The 25,242-nt window shown below is 46.0% G+C and overlaps 1 protein-coding gene across 1 annotated transcript in view; it reads right to left on the reverse strand.

Moving 5' to 3' along the window:
* Positions 1–534: 534 nt before the first annotated feature.
* The window catches only part of LOC124018110 (membrane-associated guanylate kinase, WW and PDZ domain-containing protein 1-like), a 132,736-nt gene continuing 108,028 nt past the window's right edge, over positions 535–25,242 (reverse strand). The window contains exons 13-17 of the mRNA XM_046333388.1: positions 19,698–19,898; positions 16,798–16,874; positions 16,340–16,489; positions 14,978–15,116; positions 535–5,080 (exon numbers count right to left, since the gene is read on the reverse strand). Of these exons, the coding sequence (XP_046189344.1) occupies positions 4,029–5,080; positions 14,978–15,116; positions 16,340–16,489; positions 16,798–16,874; positions 19,698–19,898 (1,619 nt within the window). The 3' untranslated portion in view covers positions 535–4,028. The remainder of the gene's footprint in view (positions 5,081–14,977; positions 15,117–16,339; positions 16,490–16,797; positions 16,875–19,697; positions 19,899–25,242) is intronic.

Here is a 25,242-nt window from a genome sequence, read left to right on the forward strand (position 1 = left end):
TACATGTTGCATAACTCTAGCAGACGTGAGAAACAATGGCTTTTTTATTGCTCAGGAGAGGACGAGGTAAATATTGGATGCATAAGTGTGTATGTACCAAAGTCCCGGCACACATTTTTAATCTGTACATTTACCAAAACTCTTGTTATTCTGTCTACTAACTAAACTATAGCACACTGTCAGAGTGCCCTGTTTATAGCTATAGCGTGGTGAAACAAAACTCCTACAGCAAATAACTAAATAAGCGAGTCTTACAAAATGCATAGAAGACCAGTATCAAAATGCCCTTGTAGTCAGTCAGTATCCTAAAAACTCAACAACATAGACTGCGTCTCAAATGAAACCCTATTCCCTACGTAGTGCACTACTTTTTGACCAGGGCCCATATAGGGAATAGGGTGCCATTTCAGATGAACAAATAGTGTATAATAATTCATATTTAGCAACAGGCAAGTCACCAGAGCATGATATGGGAGGGAGGAAGGAAGGAGAGAAGGGAGGGATGAGGGGGAGGAATGGAGGAGGGAAGGGAGGGGGAGGGAGGGAGGGAAGGAATGAAGGATGAGGGAAGGGCGGGATGAGGGGGGAGGAGAGAGAAGTGCAGACAAGATTCTTAGATGTTATGTGTCTGTTCATTGTATCTTATATCGGAGGTTTGACTTACTGAAACACATGAGGAGTTGAAATGGGGATGATCACAGTGATACAACATTGATTTGTACTGTGTGCTATGGATTAGCATGAGGCTAGTAGACAAGGGCCACATTGCTATGGATTAGCATCAGAGACTAGTAGACAAGGGCCACCTCGCTATGGATTAGCATCAGAGACTAGTAGACAAGGGCCACCTCGCTATGGATTAGCATCAGAGACTAGTAGACAAGGGCCACCTCGTTATGGATTAGCATGAGGCTAGTAGACAAGGGCCACATCGCTATTGATTAGCATGAGGCTAGTAGACAAGGGCCACATCGCTATTGATTAGCATGAGGCTAGTAGACAAGGGCCACATCGCTATTGATTAGCATGAGGCTAGTAGACAAGGGCCACATCGCTATTGATTAGCATCAGAGACTAGTAGACAAGGGCCACCTCGTTATGGATTAGCATGAGGCTAGTAGACAAGGGCCACATCGCTATTGATTAGCATGAGGCTAGTAGACAAGGGCCACATCGCTATTGATTAGCATGAGGCTAGTAGACAAGGGCCACATCGCTATTGATTAGCATCAGAGACTAGTAGACAAGGGCCACCTCGCTATGGATTAGCATCAGAGACTAGTAGACAAGGGCCACCTCGCTATGGATTAGCATCAGAGACTAGTAGAAAAGGGCCACCTCGCTATGGATTAGCATGAGGCTAGTAGACAAGGGCCACCTCGCTATGGATTAGCATGAGGCTAGTAGACATGGGCCACCTCGCTATGGATTAGCTTGAGGCTAGTAGACAAGGGCCACATCGCTATTGATTAGCATCAGAGACTAGTAGACAAGGGCCACCTCGTTATGGATTACCATCAGAGACTAGTAGACAAGGGCCACCTCGCTATGGATTAGCATTAGAGACTAGTGGACAAGGGCCAACCTCGCTATGGATTAGCATCAGAGACTAGTAGACAAGGGCCACCTCGTTATGGATTAGCATCAGAGACTAGTAGACAAGGGCCACCTCGTTATGGATTAGCATCAGAGACTAGTAGACAAGGGCCACCTCGCTATGGATTAGCATTAGAGACTAGTGGACAAGGGCCACATCGCTATTGATTAGCATCAGAGACTATTAGACAAGGGCCACCTCGCTATGGATTAGCATTAGAGACTAGTGGACAAGGGCCAACCTCGCTATGGATTAGCATCAGAGACTAGTAGACAAGGGCCACCTCGCTATGGATTAGCATCAGAGACTAGTAGACAAGGGCCACATCGCTATGGATTAGCATCAGAGACTAGTAGACAAGGGCCACCTCGCTATGGATTAGCATCAGAGACTAGTAGACAAGGGCCACCTCGCTATTGATTAGCATTAGAGACTAGTAGACAAGGGCCACCTCGCTATGGATTAGCATCAGAGACTAGTAGACAAGGGCCACTTCACTATGGATTAGCATTAGAGACTAGTAGACAAGGGCCATCTCACTATGGATTAGCATTAGAGACTAGTAGACAAGGGCCACATCGCTATGGATTAGCATTAGAGACTAGTAGACAAGGGCCACATCGCTATGGATTAGCATCAGAGACAAGTAGACAAGGGTCACCTCGCTAGTTCTGACAGGACATCTCTGTGTTGTGTAGCATAGTGTATGTAGTACTACATTACCCATAATGCAAGGTGTACCAATACACTCTAGATACTGCATGGCTTAGTCGTAGTTTTTAAAGGAAAGTAGTGTTTCTAAAGGAAAATTGACTATGAGGCACTTTGTTACGACATTGATTCACTTCTTCAATTTACCGACCGCGTTTTAGTATTTTACTGGTATCAAAGTCATTGAGTCTTTGCTGCTTATAGATGTATCCGTTCAGTTATGTGACAATGGCTGCGTCCCTGCAAAACGAATGCATATAATATAAGGAAAACGGTGCAGACGCACACTCAATACTTTATTTAGTAAACACCGGCTTGGCTAGAGACATGAAGGCACCAGTAGAGATCTGTAGAGACATAGATCACTAGTCATTATATATATTTATATTTAATTGTAAATATACTTACAGTATATAAACTTTATATAACAGTATAATTACTGTCCCCCAGACATCTATAACAACTATAAAATACTGTATCAGAAAGACTTTAAGGAGAGTTTAAAATCCAGGCCAAGCAAGCAAGCAGGAGGCAAATCATTTCTCTGGCGGGTCATTTATCTTAGTCTCTGTAAATGCTATCAAAATAAAATAGCACGCTAAAATTATATAATAGAAACAAATAAGAAAATAATATATTATAATGTCCTGTAGTTGTGGCTTCGCTATCTTTCGATCTGCAGTACACCACTACAGCCTCTAGGTGGCGCTAAAACACTCCATATATGCAATTGTTGATGTTGTTGCCCCTTGCATTTGCATCATAAAACATTTCTGATGACAATGATTACGTTGAAGATGATACCACTCGTGATGATATAGAACGCAGATCTAATGAAACCAATCAAGGGTGATGGCGGACTAACTGTAGCTAGATAGGCAGTGGTATTGGGTAGACTTATGGGCATGGATGGTGAGACCTAGTCGAGAGATGGCTTAACGGGGGATTTGGGGTGCTGTGGACAGGGGGAGTGTCCTAGTCGAGAGATGACTTAACGGGGGATTCTGGTGCTGTGGACAGGGGGAGTGTCCTAGTCGAGAGTTGACTTAACGGGGATTTGGGGTGCTGTGGACAGGGGGAGTGTCCTAGTCGAGAGATTACTTAATGGGGGATTTGGGGTGCTGTGGACAGGGGGAGTGTCCAAGTCGAGAGATGACTTAACAGGGATCTGGGGTGCTGTGGACATGGGAGTGTCCTGTCTTGTTGTTGTCCTAGGCTCTAATGCACGATAGGTTGGAGTAGTTTTCCAGTCAAACCAGTCAGGACCACGATAGGTTGGAGTAGCTTGCCAGTCAAACCAGTCAGGACCACGATAGGTTGGAGTAGTTTTCCAGTCAAACCAGTCAGGACCACGATAGGTTGGAGTAGCTTGCCAGTCAAACCAGTCAGGACCACGATAGGTTGGAGGAGCTGCCAGTCAAACCAGTCAGGACCACGATAGGTTGGAGGAGCTGCCAGTCAAACCAGTCAGGACCACGATAGGTTGGAGGAGCTGCCAGTCAAACCAGTCAGGACCATGATAGGTTGGAGGAGCTGCCAGTCAAACCAGTCAGGACCACGATAGGTTGGATCCCTGGATTTATGAGGGAATAAGCAGGAAATCTGGGAATCCTCCTCCAACCAGAATTTCTGCTTTTGGGGAAGTTATCAGAAAGACCACAACACTCCTTCTGTTAATCAGCACCACAGGAACAGTCAGTTGTCCATCTCTTCCTCTCATCTACAGGTCAAGACCTCCTCTCAGCCTGTGTCCCACCAACACCTGAGTCAGTTTCTGCTGGCTGGGTTTAATCCAGGGCCCGGGGCCGGCGTAGGTGGGCCCCCGTGACTGTGTACTTCTCCAGGGGCCCGGGTTGTGGGATGCATGGGTGGCCCGACACCATGACTGGGTGCTTCCTGGGTCCCCTCTCAGTTCTCTGGGTTCTCCCCACCCAGGTGGGGCCCCGGCGGTGGATCCAGAGACACTGGCAGCAGACACACTGACCTGGTCAGAGAAGCTGGCCCCGGAGGCTCCTGAGGCCCCTGACTCTGCATTAGACAGTTCAGCGTCTCCATCCTGCAGTGGCATGAGGAAGGAGAAAGGAGCTCGCTCTCTCTCTTTCTCTGGGGGTCTGTCCCTTTTTTCCGGCCCAGAATCCTCCACCACAGGTCCGGCAGCCCTTGTCTTTACCTCCATCTCAGCCTTCCTCTCCCTCTCTTTCTCCCTTTGTCCCTCCCTCTTCCTCCTCCCTCTTCCTCCTCCCACCTTCTCCTGTGTTTTACTGGCTGAGGGAAGTATGTGTATGTCCAGCTCCTCCATTTCCTCTACCCTCTCTCCCCTCTCACTTTGTGTTGTCCTGCTCCTCAACTGTTTTGACCTCTGTTTGACCCTGCTGTGCCTCACCTCCGGCACTGTCTCCACTACCTCCTCCTGTCTGTCTGAGTTCCTTAGTACGTTCTTGGGTAAACTCTGGGTACATTTTCCGTTGTCCTTATCCTCTGACTTCTGACCTCTGTGGCTGATGACCTGACTCTCCTCCTCCTCCTCCTCCTCCTCCGCCTCCTCGGGACAATCCAGGTCTGTGTCAGGAGTACCTCGTCCTCCTCTGCTACTCCTTTCCACCAGACTACCTCCCTTCCTCTGCCTCCTTCTCTTCTCCCTCTCCCTCTGTCCTCCTCCTCTATCCACCCTTCCGCTCTTCGTTGGCAGAGAGCGTGTTTTATCTACTGCAGCCACACCCGGCACCTCTGGGTAGAGATAGGAGGAGGGGGAGACTGCTCTGGGATCATGGTCTGAGAGAGGAGAGAGAGAAGGAGGGGGGCAAAGAGAGGGAGAGAGATAGAGATAGAGAAGAGAGGGGGCGAGAGAAAGAGGAGGGGGGTGTAGAGAGAGAGACAAAGGAGGGGGTGCAGAGAGAGACAAAGGAGGGGGAGTGGAGAGAGAGAGAGAGAGACAGAGGAGGGGGTGTAGAGAGAGAGACAGAGGAGGGGGAGTGGAGAGAGAGAGAGACAGAGGAGGGGGTGGTGTAGAGAGAGAGAGACAGAGGAGGGGGAGTGTAGAGAGAGAGACAGAGGAGGGAGGGGTGTAGAGAGAGACAAAGGAGGGGGAGTGGAGAGAGAAAGAGAGAGACAGAGGAGGGGGAGTGGAGAGAGAGAGAGAGAGAGAGAGAGAGAGAGAGAGAGAGAGAGGGGGGGGGAGAGAGAGACAGAGGTTAGTGGGAGCTAGAGGGAAAAACACAACATAGAGACAGTTTCCATGTGATGTCACACACTGTGTTTGAAATAATGAAACAACTGTTGACAGTGAGTTGGGATGAAAGGTAACACTTTACAATAAGGGTCCATTTCCAAAGGGTTTATAATGTGTTTGTAATTACGTGTAGGGGCGGCAGCGTAGCCTAGTGGTTAGAGCGTTGTACTAGTAACTGGAAGGTTGCAAGTTCAAACCCCCGAGATGACAAGGTACAAATATGTCGTTCTGCCCCTGAACAGGCAGTTAACCCAATGTTCCCAGGCCGTCATTGAAAATAAGAATTTGTTCTTAACTGACTTGCCTAGTTAAATAAATTAAAAATTAAATTAATGATTTGTAAATGCATTATAAACCATTAATAAATGGCTTATAACAAATTGGTCAAACCAGTGCAATAATAACCAGTCAGTGCTTGCCAAATAGTGAACTATTTACCTACACCTATTAGCCATTTATAAACGCAGTTACCAATGCTTGCAGTTTATTTTCTCACTTTTGGGTGTGATGCATTGTTGCTCTGTCCCATGAATAGAAATGGTTGGTTTTCAGACAAACGGTCAACTCCCATAATGAATCTAGGCCCTGGTTTGAAACCCTGATGATGATGTACAGCACTGGTACAATTATTTATTCCAGGAATGAAGGCCTCGTTGGAAAGAGGCCTTCAATCCGTATTATTGGTGTGGTTCACTGGTTTCAGAGAAATTCCTCCGACTTTGTGAGCTCTGCCCATCTTAAAAATAAAGACGACCTGGAACGTGCCCAGGATTTTAAGCTGCCACTGACTGACATGATGCGACAGTAAACTTCTGTATGTGTAATGTTTACTGTTAATTTTTGTTGTTTTTCACTTTATATATTCACTTTGTATGTTGTCTACCTCACTTGCTTTGGCAATGTTAACACATGTTTCCCATGCCAATAAAGCCCTTGAATTGAATTGTGAAGAATCAGGACGGACGTGGCTACGAGAAGTGTGCAAAGGCCCGACAGAAGAGATTGGGTGAAAGAATTGTTGTTCACAAGCAAGTAAAAAAAAAAAAAAAAATGTTGACAAAGAGAGGATGATTTAGCATGCTGCTCAGCTAGCTAAGTATCTAGCTAATGTTTGCTAGCACGTCTGTCTTAACTAGTTAGCAGTAGGAAAAACCTAAAACATATATATTTTTATATATATATAAAAATTATGCTAGATGATTAACCACGAGATAATCTTTGGCATGATATAGTTACCTAGCTAAGTAGATTCCAATTGCTGGCTAAATATAAATGTGATTTAGCAGCAAAGAAGACCTCTGCAAGACTACAACTTTCTGCAGGAAGCTCCTGCACGTCATCTCTAGTCGACACTCAGCTACCATTAACCAGCAGCGTTCAGAGACCTTCTCAATGAACTTATTACGTCCCCTTTCTCTGTCTTAGCTAGCCACTGACTACACTACACTTAGCCTAGTTAACTGTTTGTAAAGTATGTTGCCTTTGGTATCTATTTCAGACATTATGGCATTTTTCAAGGATGAGCATAAGAGCATTACAAGGGCAGAAGACCACTAGAAGTCTGGCCAGGTGGAGAAGAACACTAGAAGTCTGGCCATGTGGAGAAGACCACTAGAAGTCTGGCCACGTGGAGAAGAACACTAGAAGTCTGGCCAGGTGGAGAAGAACACTAGAAGTCTGGCCAGGTGGAGAAGACCACTAGAAGTCTGGCCAGGTGGAGAAGAACACTAGAAGTCTGGCCAGGTGGAGAAGAACACTAGAAGTCTGGCCACGTGGAGAAGAACACTAGAAGTCTGGCCAGGTGGAGAAGACCACTAGAAGTCTGGCCACGTGGAGAAGACCACTAGAAGTCTGGCCAGGTGGAGAAGACCACTATAAGTCTGGCCACGTGGAGAAGACCACTAGAAGTCTGGCCAGGTGGAGAAGACCACTAGAAGTCTGGCCAGGTGGCTAAGACCACTAGAAGTCTGGCCAGGTGGCTAAGACCACTAGAAGTCTGGCCATGTAGAGAAGACCACTAGAAGTCTGGCCATGTAGAGAAGACCACTAGAAGTCTGGCCATGTGGAGAAGACCACTAGAAGTCTGGCCACGTGGAGAAGACCACTAGAAGTCTGGCCAGGTGGAGAAGACCACTAGAAGTCTGGCCAGGTGGAGAAGACCACTAGAAGTCTGGCCATGTGGAGAAGTGCAGCTGGAGTGAGTGGTAACTTACTGGTTTGGTCAGCATGAGGGATACATCTTATCCTGTGTCGGCGAGTATAGCTATTAAGTTAAGTTTGAGCATCTTAGCAGTACAATGTGTTGTATACAGCTGTCAACATTCTACAAGGAAAGAGTCACTTAATCAATTATATAATCATTAACCATATTACCACGGATACCAGACTTAGATGAGTGATAACTCAGTTCTAGAATGTTGTCATTGATGAGAATGAATGTAAAAATCTATTGACATCCAGCCTGTCTTGTAGTTTCAGGACCAGAGACAAATCTTGAGAGGCACAGTGTTTATTTATTTAGAGTGGTACATGGATTCACACAGTCTTGATCTATAGGATCCTTCCCACTAAAACTATTGATACGTTATCAATGAAAGTTTATGGAAAAGTTTCACTTGTCCTTGTGAAAAATTACAGTTCATTAAATATTCTCCAGCTGTAATTTCGATAAATTAAATCAAAATATTTATATAGCAGATTTCTTACAGCTAATGCATTTCCAGGTTCAAAGTCATGTGTCACTTAACCTCCTTCCTGTTGACAGGTCTACAGGTGACCAGGGGATTCTCTCTACCACATGTAAGACTTAACATCCTTCCTGTTGACTGGTCTGTATAGGTGACCACTTCCTGTTGGCAGGTCTCTATAGGTGACCACTTCCTGTTGGTAGGTCTCTATAGGTGACCACTTCCTGTTGGTAGGTCTCTATAGGTGACCACTTCCTGTTGGCAGGTCTCTATAGGTGACCCCTTCCTGTTGGTAGGTCTCTATAGGTGACCACTTCCTGTTGGCAGGTCTCTATAGGTGACCCCTTCCTGTTGGCAGGTCTCTATAGGTGACCACTTCCTGTTTCCTGTTTGCACTCTATAGGTGACCAGGGGATTCTCTCTACAACATGTAAATGCCCCCATGATGCTCATCAGTGTAGCCATGCAGCACTATTTTGCTGGTTCACAATATTGGCCGTACGGATGTGGAATGCAGAGTGGAGGAAGCCAGCCATGCCCAACCAAGTGGAGGATCTTCACCTGGCTGAAGACTACAACCCTCTGTCCCGTGAGCCCACAGAGGAGGATCTTGGTTAAGGTACCGTCTCCAGGGGCAGATTCAGTGGAACGGCATGTCTCCTTAAACAACCGCTACCCTCCCTGGGGCATGCAGACATCCTGGCTGGCATGACCGGTGGAGCAGCAGGAGACTATACGACAGGCAACAGTTAGACAGCACACCAACGCCAACTGGCACACCATGAGGAGAGGGAAGGTTGACGGTCAGGAGTTATGGAGCAGTGGTTAGGGCCAGGTGCGTTATTCCATCGCTGCTGAAAAAGGGTCCTCAGATCACAGTCGTTGGATGGGGTGTTGTCTGTAAAATGAGGCACAGATAACGAAGAGGCACGGCATCAAGGCATTCAAAATGGCTACAGGGATGGATGTTCAGGAGTCAGAGTTTTGGGTCACGAGATCTGGGAAACCTTGGTGCCTCACCGGGATGGTCTGGTGATGGTCTGGTGGGCACCACAGTAGTGATGGTGGTCAAGTGTCTCTATGGTCTAAAGGGACCTTACCATTGACTATATTAATGGTAAAATAGACTGGGTTTTGGACTATCTGCACATCTAAAATCCTACTATGTGGATGGGACATTTCTAATAGGATGGAGGAATTATCCGGAACGCTCAACTAGATGACCAGGGCAGTCTAGGGTACTATTTGCCAAAGGGGTGAAGTATTGCGATGAGTATTTCTGATTATAATTCTCAAAAAGAAAGTTAAAAACCCTCAGTTGTGAGGTCACTGAGGAGGACCGATAGGGAGATTGTCTTAATTAAAGGGCTGACATGCAGGATCCTGGGCAATGGCCTGCAAACCACGATTTCTACATTCAGGTCCTAAACACATTATCTACTAGCCCAGTCTGAAAAGTACTTGACTGGAGCTAGCTTAGCACAGTCTGAAAAGTACTAGCCTCGAGCCAGCTTAGCCCAGTCTGAAAAGTACTAGCCTCGAGCTAGCTTAGCCTAGTCTGAAAAGTACTAGCCTCGGGCTAGCTTAGCCCAGTCTAAAGAGTACTAGCCTCGGGCTAGCTTAGCCCATTTCTGTGTTTTGTATGGGAAACATTGAGTCCTTTGTGAGCTACCTAGCTGATTTTAGCTAATGCAGCTAACTAGCCAACCAAGGTGCCGAACTAGCTAGACCACCAGGCGATATTATCAAGCTAGCTAACATTAGTTCACCGTTCGTGTAGTCAGACTTGTTTCTAAATGGTGACATGCTAGCTAACAAACTATCATTGCCATGGTGCCGGCCTAACGTTAGCTACCAAGTCTGTCTAGTTAAATATCGCTTCCCTGGTAGGCTAACATTAGCTAGCATAACACCACTCACGTGAAAAAGTACCTGGCTAGCTCACAAAAGACTTGTCAATAAAAAGGTCACCATTTTCATTATGCTAGCCTTTGCTGGTTTGATTTTTAGTTGTAAAGGAAGGTAATGTGTGTTATACACGTAACTACAGTCATTGGTAATCTAGCTAATTTTCATATGCACCTAGCTAACCACAGATTTTTTAACCTAACCAAAATTGCTTGTCCAGAACTCTGATAACTAGATTTAGAAAATGTTTTACTTCACAATTCTAAGTTAGGAAGTATAAGTGTTATTCAAACTAGCCAACTAGTTAAACATACAAAAAAAACAATCTAAATCGAAAAACTAAATGTAAAATCTACATGGTTTTGCTAGCTAGCGGATTAGCCTGTTTGTCCCACTACACGCCCACTACACGCCCACTACACGCCCACTACACGCCACTGTGGATATATTCGACAGTGAAACATGACAAACTGACCACGGTATCTATTAATGTATCATTCATTATATAATCATGTAGCGGAGCAACATATGAGACGTGAATGACCAACATCTCACTCCAACATAGGAGTTGATTTTCTCTCGCTTCGGCCCAAAAACGGTCGCCATGTTTTCCAAAGTATCACATGACCAATATCTGCGCTTTGATTAGAGGATTGTTACACATTTCCCATTAGGTGGATCGATCAAGATAATAAAAAGTGTTTAACACTTTTTGTTGGTTACTACATGATTCCATGTGTTATTTCATAGCTTTGATGTCTTCACTATTATTCTACAATAAAGAAAAAACAATAAAAATAAATAAAAAAAACAATAAAGAAAATCCCTTGAACGACTCAGTGTGTTCAAACTCTGACTGTTACTGTATGTTAATTTCATTTTAATCTCTTTGTTTCAACAAGCCTAATCTGTGTTCTGAGTAAAGTAAATCACTCACTGAGATTAACATGGCTGATGTTTGTACTGAAATAGCTACATTCATAAGGACAGATGCAGGCTGAACAAGTAGGCCTGTTATTGAATTATATTTATATACAGGCGTAGCAACTATAAGACACCATTTATAATGGGGTCATTCATGCTGATGATACAGGCTAGCTGCGGGCTTTAAGAATTGAAATGGCACTTTTTACTGTTGGATTACATACACATAAATAACTCCGTTCCATAGCTAGGACTCACTGCATGTAATTCAACTGCAAGAGCAAATAAACCTGGAGATATGAGACACCTCTTGTTCACGTAACCCAGGGCAACAAGGACATGTGGTCCCAACTGTGTGGCTCTGTTGGTAAGAGGGTGGCACTAGCAAAGCCAAGTTTGTGGGTTTAATTCCCGCAGGGATCAGGTACACATACCAGAATGGATAAAAGGGTCTGTAAATGGCATATGTCAATGTGAAGACCTCTAGAACACAAAGGGATGTAGAAATAACAGTTCTAGAACACAAAGGGATGTAGAAATAGTGTACAGCACTTTGAGATATCAGCTGATGTACGAAGGGCTATATAAATACATTTGATTTGATTTGAGTTCTAGAACACAAAGAGATGTAGAAATAAGAGTTCTAGAACACAAAGGGATGTAGAAATAAGAGTTATACAACACAGAGATGTAGAAATAAGAGTTCTAGAACACAAAGGGATGTAGAAATAAGAGTTCTAGAACACAAAGGGATGGAGGGATGAAGAGAACCAAAGAGAATGAAAGACTAACAGGAAGGGATACCAACCGCGTATTCTCTGTTCTGCCGATGACATAGAAACAAGGCTCTCCCTGCTTAGAGTTGGTCATACACAGAGACAGGCTGGAGAGCTCCACTGAGAGGGAGGAGGAGGAGAGGGAGGAGGAGAGGGAAGGAAGGAAGGAAGGAGAGGAGGAGGAGGAGAGGGAAGGGAGGGAGGAGGGGAGGAGAGGGAGGAGGAGGAGAGGAAGGAGGGAGGGAGGAGGAGGAGAGGGAAGGAAGGAGGAAGGAAGGAAGGAAGGAAGGAAGGAAGGAAGGAAGGAAGGAAGGAAGGAAGGAAGGAAGGAAGGAAGGAAGGAAGGAAGGAAGGAAGGAGGAAAGAGAAGGACAAGTAGATGGAGAGAAGGATAAAAGAGAAAGATAGAGAGAAATAGAAGGAAAGAGACAGCAAAAGGAAAGACCACAAGATGGGTCAGGAGAAAGACAAACAGAGAAAGAAGATAACCAAAGGTCAAGACAGGAAGTAAGACTCTTAGCAGTGAGAAAGAAGACACCGGTTAAAGGAAATAAATGAAAAAAGTGACCCTTTTGAATAGGTCAATAAAGACTTGTTCACACTTCAGCCCTTAATAAAGCTCAAATCAGTTTCATTTTTCAAATCCGGTTTGGAAAAACGACTGTCCAAACAGCAAGTTACAAGTGACCAAATCAGAATTCTGTGTGTTCATTTCGCATGGACTGGTGTCCCGGGTGGGTGAAGGTCAATGGAATGGTCTAAAAATGAGCAAACTCCGCTCACCCGGGGCACCGGGCCATACAAAACAAACTCCACCACTCAGAAGTTACAGTATGTAGAAAGCTAAGGTGACAACAATGTCTGCCATGGACGTTTTCCAGTTGCTTTGAAATGTTCAAAATCATACTGTAAGAACAATTAGAACCCGGATAACATGATCAACTTTCAAAACAAGTCATTTTTGGCTAGTCACAGTAGTCATCTAGCTAGCTAGGTAGCTGTTTACCTTTTACAATCAACATGCTAGTTAGCTAGTCACAGCAGTCATCTAGCTAGCTAGGTAGCTGTTTACCTTTTCTAGCACGTTCCCTAATTTGTTTTGTAAACAATCAACATGCTAGTTAGCTTTTTCCTAGCCATCGTGCTTCTACACATGCATTGCTTGCCTGTTTGGGGTTTTAGGCTGGGTTTCTGTACAGCACTTTGAGATATCAGCTGATGTAAGAAGGGCTTTATAAATACATTTGATTTGATTTGATTTAGCTACCATGTGGTCTTGTGAAACTGTCAACAGACTAGCAAGCAACATGATGTGCCAAAGAACAGCCTAAAAACCACTTGAGGTCAAATAAATCCGATTTGACCGTTCAGATAAGTCGCAAGGCCAGGGATCAGATTTGTATCTGACTTCACACCACCTACAAAGGTGGTTTGAAATATCCGATTCTATGTGCTTTTGGGCTGTTTAGATAGCAGGAAAAATTATATATTGTAATCGGATATGGAAAATGCACATAGAATCAGATATTTCAAGCCACATTTCTAGGCAGATAGAAATCTGATCCCAGGCCTTGCGACTTGTCTGAACGGTCAAATCGGATTTATTTGACCTCTAGTGATTTTTAGGCTGTTATTTGGCACATCTTGTTGCTTGCTAGCTAGCTTTAAACTGCCAATGTGAGCAAGGCTTACCAATCAATAAGAAACGGATCAATCAGACGTATCCTTCCTCCCTGTCTCTCACCATAGTCTGGGACGTATCCTTCCTCCCCTCCCTGTCTCTTACCATAGTCTGGGACGTATCCTTCCTCCCTGTCTCTTACCATAGTCTGGGACGTATCCTTCCTCCCTGTCTCTTACCATAGTCTGGGACGTATCCTTCCTCCCTGTCTCTTACCATAGTCTGGGACGTATCCTTCCTCCCTGTCTCTTACCATAGTCTGGGACGTATCCTTCCTCCCTGTCTCTTACCATAGTCTAGGACATATCCTTCCTCCCTGTCTCTTACCATAGTCTGGGACGTATCCTCCCTCCCTGTCTCTTACCATAGTCTGGGACGTATCCTTCCTCCCCTCCCTTTCTCTTACCATAGTCTGGGACGTATCCTTCCTACCTGTCTCTTACCATAGTCTGGGAAGTATCCTTCCTCCCCTCCCTGTCTCTTACCATAGTCTGGGACGTATCCTTCCTCCCTGTCTCTTACCATAGTCGGGGACGTATCCTTCCTCCCTGTCTCTTACCATAGTCTGGAACGTATCCTTCCTCCCTGTCTCTTACCATAGTCTGGGACGTATCCTTAATCCCTGTCTCTTTCCATAGTCTGGGACGTATCCTTCCTACCTGTCTCTTACCATAGTCTGGGACGTATCCTTCCTCCCCTCCCTGTCTCTTACCATAGTCTGGGACGTATCCTTCCTCGCTGTCTCTTACCACAGTCTGGGACATATCCTTCCTCCCCTCCCTGTCTCTTACCATAGTCTGGGACGTATCCTTCCTCCCTGTCTATTACCATAGTCTGGGACGTATCCTTCCTCCCTGTCTCTTACCATAGTCTGGGACGTATCCTTCCTCCCTGTCTCTTACCATAGTCTGCGACGTATCCTTCCCTGTCTCTTACCATAGTCTGGGACGTATCCTTCCTCCCTGTCTCTTACCATAGTCTGGGACGTATCCTTCCTCCCTGTCTCTTACCATAGCTGGGACATATCCTTCCTCCCCTCCCTGTCTCTTACCATAGTCTGGGACGTATCCTTCCTCCCCCTCCCTGTCTCTTACCATAGTCTGGGACGTATCCTTCCTCCCTGTCTCTTACCATAGTCTGGGACGTATCCTTCCTCCCTGTCTCTTACCATAGTCTGGGACGTATCCTTCCTCCCTGTCTCTTACCATAGTCTGGGACGTATCCTTCCTCCCTGTCTCTTACCATAGTCTGGGACGTATCCTTCCTCCCTGTCTCTTACCATAGTCTGGGACGTATCCTTCCTCCCTGTCTCTTACCATAGTCTGGGACGTATCCTTCCTCCCTGTCTCTTACCATAGTCTGGGACGTATCCTTCCTCCCTGTCTCTTACCATAGTCTGGGACGTATCCTTCCTCCCTGTCTCTTACCATAGTCTGGGACGTATCCTTCCTCCCTGTCTCTTACCATAGTCTGGGACGTAGCCGTTTCCTTTCTTCAGTACCAGGTGTATACGATGTCCTCCTCTTCTTATCTGCTCTACGGCCTGGCTGTGGGTCATTCCTGTTGTACTGTCACCATTTATCTCCACCAGCTGGTCACTCACCTACACAACAGCAATACAATACAGGTTACACAAACCACAACAACTACACACACACACACACACACACTCACAAACAGAGACACACACAAACCACAACAACTACACACACACACACACTCACACACAGAGACACACACAAACCACAACAACTACACACACACACACCCACACACCCACACACAGAGACACACACAAACCACAACAACTACACACACCCACACACCCACACACAGAGACAAACACACAAACCACAACAACACACACACACACACACACACACACACACACACACACACACACACACACACACACACACACACACACACACACACACACACACACACACACACACACACACACACACACACACACACAGAAACACACACACACACACACACACACACACACACAGAAACACACACACACACACACACACACACACACACACACACACACACACACACACACACACACACACACACACACACACACACACACACACACACACACACACACACACACACACACACACACACACACACACACACACACACTGTCTGTTATACTGTCACCATTTAACTAGGTATCTCTCTTTCCCTATTGTCTGTTATACTGTCACCATTTAACTAGGTATCTCTCTCTCCCTATTGTCTGTTATACTGTCACCATTTAACTAGGTATCTCTCTCTCCCTATTGTCTGTTATACTGTCACCATTTAACTAGGTATCTCTCTCTCCCTATTGTCTGTTATACTGTCACCATTTAACTAGGTATCTCTCTCTCCCTATTGTCTGTTATACTGTCACCATTTAACTAGGTATCTCTCTTTCCCTATTGTCTGTTATACTGTCACCATTTAACTAGGTATCTCTCTTTCCCTATTGTCTGTTATACTGTCACCATTTAACTAGGTATCTCTCTTTCCCTATTGTCTGTTATACTGTCACCATTTAACTAGGTATCTCTCTTTCCCTATTGTCTGTTATACTGTCACCATTTAACTAGGTATCTCTCTTTCCCTATTGTCTGTTATACTGTCACCATTTAACTAGGTATCTCTCTCTCCCTATTGTCTGTTATACTGTCACCATTTAACTAGGTATCCCTCTTTCCCTATTGTCTGTTATACTGTCACCATTTAACTCCACCAACTGTTCACTCAGCTGCTCACACACAGCTGTCTTGTCTTACCTACACAACGCACACCTTCTGACTATCTCACCTGTATCTTGTGGCTGCGTGAGGCAGGTCCTCCCTCCATCAGTCCCAGGACATACAGGCCCATGTTGTACTCACTGCCCCCCCGCAAACTGAAGCCAAAACCTGTAGGACCTCTCTCTAGGTCTACGCTATAGTATCGCTGGTCCTGCTGCTAGAAGGAGAGGAAGAGAGAGAGACAGGGAGAGAGAGAGAGAGAGAGAGAGAGAGAGAGAGAGAGAGAGAGAGAGAGAGAGAGAGAGAGAGACAGGGAGAGAGAGAGAGAGAAAGAGAGAGAGACAGGGAGAGAGAGATAGGAAGAGAGAGATAGAGGGGGAGAGAGAGAGTAACAGCACAGAAAGATGTCACAATCGCTCCGGGATCGACAGGGCAATTATAAAGACAACAACTTATTAGAGAGGACATGATCTGATGTGATGTATCATGTACATGATTAAATCAAAATGCACATACAAGCCTCACCTTGGGCCTCCCTCTGTGGCCTTTCCTTGTCCTGCCACCAGCGTCTAACTCTGGGCCTTCTGACATACTAGAGGAGTCTAAGGGAGATAGAAATGGCTAAGAAAGTTAAGAGATGATAGAGCTTACAGTAGAAAACAATTGGGTGGGGAGCAATCTCAAAAGACCCAGAATTTAATCAATCAGATTTCCAATCCTGGGATAACCCGAGATGAGGTGGGGAGTCTATGGTACTGTTTCCCTAACGGAAAAGAAATACTCCCTCTATTGGAATTGCTATGGTGTGAAGTGAATGACAGATTTGAGCAACTGTAGCTGAGGTTGTGTTGTGCGTGTGAGCATGGATACATATATAACTAGATATTGGTATGTATATAACTAGATATTGGTAGGTTTATAACTAGATATTGGTAGGTATATAACTAGATACTGGTATGTATATAACTAGATATAACTAGATACTGGTATGTATATAACTAGATATTGGTAGGTTTATAACTAGATATTGGTATGTATATAACTAGATATTGGTATGTATATAACTAGATATTGGTAGGTTTATAACTAGATATTGGTAGGTTTATAACTAGATATTGGTATGTATATAACTAGATATTGGTATGTATATAACTAGATATTGGTATGCATATAACTAGATATTGGTAGGTTTATAACTAGATATTGGTAGGTTTATAACTAGATATGGGTATGTATATAACTAGATATGGGTATGTATATAACTAGATATAACTAGATATTTGTATGTATATAACTAGATATTGGTATGTATATAACTAGATATTGGTATGTATATAACTAGATATTGGTATGTATATAACTAGATATTGGTATGTTTAAACTAGATATTGGTATGTATGTATGTATATACATATATATATATATATATATATATATATATATATATATATATACTTTTTAAACATTTATTTATTTATTTATTTTACATTTATTTTACAATGACGGCCTAGGAACAGTGGGTTAACTGGTCTAGGAACAGTGGGTTAACTGGTCTAGGAACAGTGGGTTAACTGGTCTAGGAACAGTGGGTTAACTGGTCTAGGAACAGTGGGTTAACTGGTCTAGGAACAGTGGGTTAACTGGTCTAGGAACAGTGGGTTAACTGGTCTAGGAACAGTGGGTTAACTGGTCTAGGAACAGGGGGTTAACTGGTCTAGGAACAGTGGGTTAACTGGTCTAGGAACAGTGGGTTAACTGGTCTAGGAACAGTGGGTTAACTGGTCTAGGAACAGTGGGTTAACTGGTCTAGGAACAGTGGGTTAACTGGTCTAGGAACAGTGGGTTAACTGGTCTAGGAACAATGGGTTAACTGGTCTAGGAACAGTGGGTTAACTGGTCTAGGAACAGTGGGTTAACTGGTCTAGGAACAGTGGGTTAACTGGTCTAGGAACAATGGGTTAACTGGTCTAGGAACAGTGGGTTAACTGGTCTAGGAACAGTGGGTTAACTGGTCTAGGAACAGTGGGTTAACTGGTCTAGGAACAGTGGGTTAACTGGTCTAGGAACAGTGGGTTAACTGGTCTAGGAACAGTGGGTTAACTGGTCTAGGAACAGTGGGTTAACTGGTCTAGGAACAGTGGGTTAACTGGTCTAGGAACAATGGGTTAACTGGTCTAGGAACAGTGGGTTAACTGGTCTAGGAACAGTGGGTTAACTGGTCTAGGAACAGTGGGTTAACTGGTCTAGGAACAGTGGGTTAACTGGTCTAGGAACAGTGGGTTAACTGGTCTAGGAACAGTGGGTTAACTGGTCTAGGAACAGTGGGTTAACTGGTCTAGGAACAGTGGGTTAACTGGTCTAGGAACAGTGGGTTAACTGGTCTAGGAACAGTGGGTTGGGTCTAGGAACTGGTCTAGGAACAGTGGGTTAACTGGTCTAGGAACAGTGGGTTAACTGGTCTAGGAACAGTGGGTTAACTGGTCTAGGAACAGTGGGTTAACTGGTCTAGGAACAGTGGGTTAACTGGCCTAGGAACAGTGGGTTAACTGGTCTAGGAACAGTGGGTTAACTGGTCTAGGAACAGTGGGTTAACTGGTCTAGGAACAGTGGGTTAACTGGTCTAGGAACAGTGGGTTAACTGGTCTAGGAACAGTGGGTTAACTGGTCTAGGAACAGTGGGTTAACTGGTCTAGGAACAGTGGGTTAACTGGTCTAGGAACAGTGGGTTAACTGGTCTAGGAACAGTGGGTGGGTTAACTGGTCTAGGAACAGTGGGTTACCTGGTCTAGGAACAGTGGGTTAACTGGTCTAGGAACAGTGTGTTAACTGGTCTAGGAACAGTGGGTTAACTGGTCTAGGAACAATGGGTTAACTGGTCTAGGAACAGTGTGTTAACTGGTCTAGGAACAGGGGGTTAACTGCCTGTTTGTCACGACTCCCACCGAGGTTGGCTCTCCTGCCTGTTCGGGCTGTGCTCGGCGGTCGTCGTCACCGTCCTATTAGCCACGACCGATCCCTTTTCGTGTATCTGTTGGTTTTGTCTGATTGTTTTCACCTGTGTGTTGTTTAGTTAATTAGTGTCTGTATATAATGTAGGTTGTCCCGCCCTTGTTTTGTGTGGGATTGTTTATTTGTCATCTATTGTCTGTCGGTGTATCTTGTGTTCTTATTCTCCGGTTCGTCTTTTATCCTGTGTGGGATTGTTCATCCTCTGTGTATTGGGTTGACCGTGTTTCTTGTTCACCGGAGAATGAACTTTCATATCGCTATCTGCTCTCTGCGCCTGATTCCACCCACCTTGATTAGACGTGACACTGTTCAGGGGCAGAACGACAGATTTGTACCTTGTCAGCTCTGGGATTCGACCTTGCAACCTTTCGGCATATAACTCAATGGTGTTAGATATAGGTATGTATATAACTCACTGGGGTTAAGTCTTGGTATGATGGTGAGTCTAAGTGTGTTTCCAGCACGTCTCAGTATCTGTGCCAGGTCTCTGTGAGGCAGGGTGACAACGGACCGCCCCTCCACTGCCTCTAGCTGGTCACCCGGCTGGATCTGACCTGACCGGGCCGCAGGGCTGCCCCCACGTACTGTCACAAACCTGTGGGACAGCATGGACGAGGCTGGGGTGGGGAAAGAGAGAAGAGAGAGAGAGAGAGAGAGAGAGAGAGAGAGAGAGAGAGAGAGAGAGAGAGAGAGAGAGAGAGAGAGAGAGAGAGAGAGAGAGAGAGCAAGAGAGAGCGAGAGCAAGAGAGAGAGAGAGAGAGACATAGGGAGGGAGTGAGAGAGAAAGAGAGAGAGAGAGACAGGGAGGGAGTGAGATAGAGAAAAAGAGGGAGGGAGGGAGAGAAAAAAGAGGGAGGGAGGGAGGGAGGGGGGGGAAAGAGAGTTGAGAGGGGAGGGAGGGAGGGAGGGAGGGGGTGGGAGGGAGAGGGGGGGAGGGGGAAAGAGAGTTGAGAGGGAGGGAGGGGAGGGAGGGAGGGAGAGGAGGGAGGGAGGGAGGAGAGGGAGGGAGGGAGGAGAGGAGGGAGGAGAGAGGGAGAGGGGAAAGAGAGTGAGAGAGAGAGAGGGGAGAGTACTGTCAGAGAGTAGACCTGGAGAGAGAGAGACGTATAAAATGACCAGAAAGGAGAGAGAACAGGTCTCTACAAGGTTAAAGATCAGACAGAACACACAGCATCATGGTGAGGGAGATGGGGGGGGAGACAGGTTAAAGAGAGAGGGAGTAAACCAGGTCTACAAGGGAGGGAGTTAAAGATCAGACAGCATCATCAGTAAAGCCAGGAGTCAAAGATCAGACAGAACACACAGCATCAGAGAGGTTAAAGATCAGACAGAACACACAGCATCATGGTGACCTGGTCTCTACAAGGTTAAAGATCAGACAGAACACACAGCATCATGGTAAACCAGGTCTCTACAAGGTTAAAGATCAGACAGAACACACAGCATCATGGTAAACCAGTCTCTACAAGGTTAAAGATCAGACAGAACACACAGCATCAGAGGTCTCTACAAGGTTAAAGAGACAGAACACACAGAGAGGTCTCTACAAGGTTAAAGATCAGACAGAACACACAGCATCATGGTGAGTCTCTACAAGGTTAAAGATCAGACAGAACACACAGCATCAGTAAACCAGGTCTCTACAAGGTCAAAGATCAGACAGAACACACAGCATCATGGTGAACCAGGTCTCTACAAGGTTAAAGATCAGACAGAACACACAGCATCATGGTGAACCAGGAGGTTAAAGATCAGACAGAACACACAGCATCATGGTGAGGTCTCTACAAGGTTAAAGATCAGACAGAACACACAGGGAGGTCTCTACAAGGTCAAAGAGAACACACAGCATCATGGTGAACCAGGTCTCTACAAGGTTAAAGATCAGACAGAACACACAGCATCATGGGAACCAGGTCTCTACAAGGTTAAAGATCAGACAGAACACACAGAGAACCAGGAGTAAAGATGCATCAGAGTCAGTACTGTCAGTCATTTAGTTAGTAGTTAACCTGGATACAGTTTGCATCATTGTACAAGGTTAAAGATAGAACACACAGCAAGGTATATTAAGCATCATGGTAAACAACGTATAAAATGACCAGAAAGGTCAAAGATCAAACAGAACATCACAGCATCATGGTAAACCAGGTCTCTACAAGGTTAAAGATCAGACAGAACACACAGCATCATGGTGAACCAGGTCTCTACAAGGTTAAAGATCAGACAGAACACACAGCATCATGGTGAACCAGGTCTCTACAAGGTTAAAGATCAGACAGAACACACAGCATCATCATACAAGGGATCAGACAGAAACACAGCATCATGGTGAACCTCTACAAGGTTAAAGATCAGACAGAACACACAGCATCATGGTGAACCAGGTCTCTACAAGGTTAAAGATCAGACAGAACACACAGCATCATGGTAAACCAGGTCTCTACAAGGTTAAAGATCAGACAGAACACACAGCATCATGGTGAACCAGGTCTCTACAAGGTTAAAGATCAGACAGAACACACAGCATCAGAACCATCAGACAGAACACACAGCATCACCAGGTCTCTACAAGGTTAAAGATCAGACAGAACACACAGCATCATGGTAAACCAGGTCTCTACAAGGTTAAAGATCAGACAGAACACACAGCATCATGGTAAACCAGGTCTCTACAAGGTTAAAGATCAGACAGAACACACAGCATCATGGTGAACCAGGTCTCTACAAGGTTAAAGATCAGTCAAGCACAGCATATACAAGGAACAATTGAAGGTTGAAAAAACACCTAAATTCTAAAGTAAATTCTGCATCAATATACAGTCTGTGGGAAAGCATACAAGGAACAATTGAAGGTTGTTGAGCTACAGCTGATGTGACCAGTTCCAGTTCTAAAATAGGTCCCTAGCTCAGTGTGTGTGTGTGTGTGTGTGTGTGTGTGTGTGTGTGTGTGTGTGTGTGTGTGTGTGTGTGTGTGTGTGTGTGTGTGTGTGTGTGTGTGTGTGTGTGTGTGTGTGTGTGTGTTGTGTGTGTGTGTGTGTGTGTGTGTGTGTGTGTGTGTGTGTGTGTGTGTGTGTGTGTGTGTGTGTGTCGCGTGCATGCACACCTAGCTCAGTCTGTGTTGGCGTGCCATGTACGACAGCTGCGCTAATAATTGATGATTGATTAAATAATTGAGGCAAACTTCCGATGGAAGACATTAAGTGATGCTACGGTATGCTTCAATGGTCATCACTCTGACGTCACAGGGTTCTATCTGGGCTGCAGACTGGAGCAGGGGAGGTTCTAGAATAGAGACAGGGTTCTATCTGGGTTACAGACTGGAGCAGAGGAGGTTCTAGAATAGATACAGGGTTCTATCTGGGTTACAGACTGGAGCAGGGGAGGTTCTAGAATAGAGACAGGGTTCTATCTGGGTTACAGACTGGAGCATGGGAGGTTCTAGAATAGATACAGGGTTCTATCTGGGTTACAGACTGGAGCAGGGGAGGTTCTAGAATAGATACAGGGTTCTATCTGGGTTACAGACTGGAGCAGGGGAGGTTCTAGAATAGATACAGGGTTCTATCTGGGTTACAGACTGGAGCAGGGGAGGTTCTAGAATAGAGACAGGGTTCTATCTGGGTTACAGACTGGAGCAGGGGAGGTTCTAGAATAGAGACAGGGTTCTATCTGGGTTACAGACTGGAGCAGGGGAAGTTCTAGAATAGAGACAGGGTTCTATCTGGGTTACAGACTGGAGCAGGGGAGGTTCTAGAATAGAGACAGGGTTCTATCTGGGTTACAGACTGGAGCAGGGGAGGTTCTAGAATAGAGACAGGGTTCTATCTGGGTTACAGACTGGAGCAGGGGAGGTTCTAGAATAGAGACAGGGTTCTATCTGGGCTGCAGACTGGAGCAGGGGAGGTTCTAGAATAGAGACAGGGTTCTATCTGGGTTACAGACTGGAGCAGGGGAGGTTCTAGAATAGAGACAGGGTTCTATCTGGGTTACAGACTGGAGCAGGGGATGTTCCAGAATAGAGACAGGGTTCTATCTGGGTTACAGACTGGAGCAGGGGAGGTTCTAGAATAGATACAGGGTTCTATCTGGGTTACAGACTGGAGCAGGGGAGGTTCTAGAATAGAGACAGGGTTCTATCTGGGTTACAGACTGGAGCAGGGGAGGTTCTAGAATAGATACAGGGTTCTATCTGGGTTACAGACTGGAGCAGGGGAGGTTCTAGAATAGATACAGGGTTCTATCTGGGTTACAGACTGGAGCAGGGGAGGTTCTAGAATAGAGACAGGGTTCTATCTGGGTTACAGACTGGAGCAGGGGAAGTTCTAGAATAGAGACAGGGTTCTATCTGGGTTACAGACTGGAGCAGGGGAGGTTCTAGAATAGAGACAGGGTTCTATCTGGGTTACAGACTGGAGCAGGGGAGGTTCTAGAATAGAGACAGGGTTCTATCTGGGTTACAGACTGGAGCAGGGAGGTTCTAGAATAGAGACAGGGTTCTATCTGGGCTGCAGACTGGAGCAGGGGAGGTTCTAGAATAAAGGACATTGTTCAACTGTGTATACACACAGACACACAGACACAGAAACACAAAGACACAGACACAGACACACAGACACACAGACACGAACACAAGGGAAATCAAACCCAATTCATTAACAAGGTAGAAGAAAATGTCTGTTTTATTTCTTTTCATGTGAGCAGTTCTATAAACTTGATCAAATTAAACACAAATCCTCCAAGCCCCGTGAGAGAGAACGAGAGGGAGTGGGGGATAGAAAGGGGGCAGAGTGAGAGAAAGGGAGAGGTGGGGGTGAGATAGAGTGAGAGTGAGAGAAAGAGATATTTGGAGGATAGAGAGAGGGAAAGGGAGAGGTGGGGGAAAGAGAGAGAGACAGGAAGAGAGGGAGTCGGAGAGGTGGAGGAGAGGAAGAGAGGTGGAGGAGAGAGAGAGAGGTGGAGGAGAGAGAGAGAGGTGGAGGAGAGAGACAGAGACACGAAGAGAGGGAGACGGAGAGGTGGAGAGGAGGGAGAGAGGTGGAGGAGAGGGAGAGAGGTGGAGGAGAGGGAGAGAGGTGGAGGAGAGAGACAGAGACACGAAGAGAGGGAGACGGAGAGGTGGAGAGGAGGGAGAGAGGTGGAGGAGAGGGAGAGAGGTGGAGGGAGAGGAGAGAGGTGGAGGAGAGAGACAGAGACACGAAGAGAGGGAGACGGAGAGGTGGAGAGGAGGGAGAGAGGTGGAGGAGAGGGAGAGAGGTGGAGAGAGAGAGACAGAGACGAAGAGAGGGAGAGGGAGAGAGGTGGAGAGGAGGGAGAGAGGTGGAGGAGAGGAGAGAGGTGGAGGAGAGGGAGAGAGGTGGAGGAGAGGGAGAGAGGTGGAGGAGAGGAGAGAGAGGTGGAGGAGAGAGAGAGGTGGAGGAGAGGGAGAGAGGTGGAGGAGAGAGAGAGGTGGAGGAGAGAGAGAGAGGTGGGAGGAGAGAGAGAGAGGTGGAGGAGAGAGGTGGAGACACGAAGAGAGGGAGACGGAGAGGTGGAGAGGTGGAGGAGAGAGAGGTGGAGGAGAGGGAGAGAGGTGGAGGAGAGAGACAGAGAGGTGAAGAGAGGGAGACGGAGAGGTGGAGAGGAGGGAGAGAGGTGGAGGAGAGGGAGACAGAGAGGTGGAGGAGAGGGAGAGAGGTGGAGGGAGGGAGAGAGGTGGAGGAGAGAGACAGAGACACGAGAGAGGGAGACGGAGAGGTGGAGGAGGAGGAGAGAGGTGGAGGAGAGGGAGAGAGGTGGAGGAGAGGGAGAGAGGTGGAGGAGAGGGAGAGAGGTGGAGGAGAGGGAGAGAGGTGGAGGAGAGAGAGAGAGGTGGAGGAGAGGGAGAGAGGTGGAGGAGAGAGAGAGAGGTGGAGGAGAGAGAGAGGTGGAGGAGAGAGAGAGAGGTGGAGGAGAGGGAGAGAGGTGGAGGAGAGAGGAGAG

The sequence above is a fragment of the Oncorhynchus gorbuscha genome, linkage group LG03 (genome assembly GCF_021184085.1).
Source record: "Oncorhynchus gorbuscha isolate QuinsamMale2020 ecotype Even-year linkage group LG03, OgorEven_v1.0, whole genome shotgun sequence".
Lineage (NCBI taxonomy): Eukaryota > Metazoa > Chordata > Actinopteri > Salmoniformes > Salmonidae > Oncorhynchus > Oncorhynchus gorbuscha.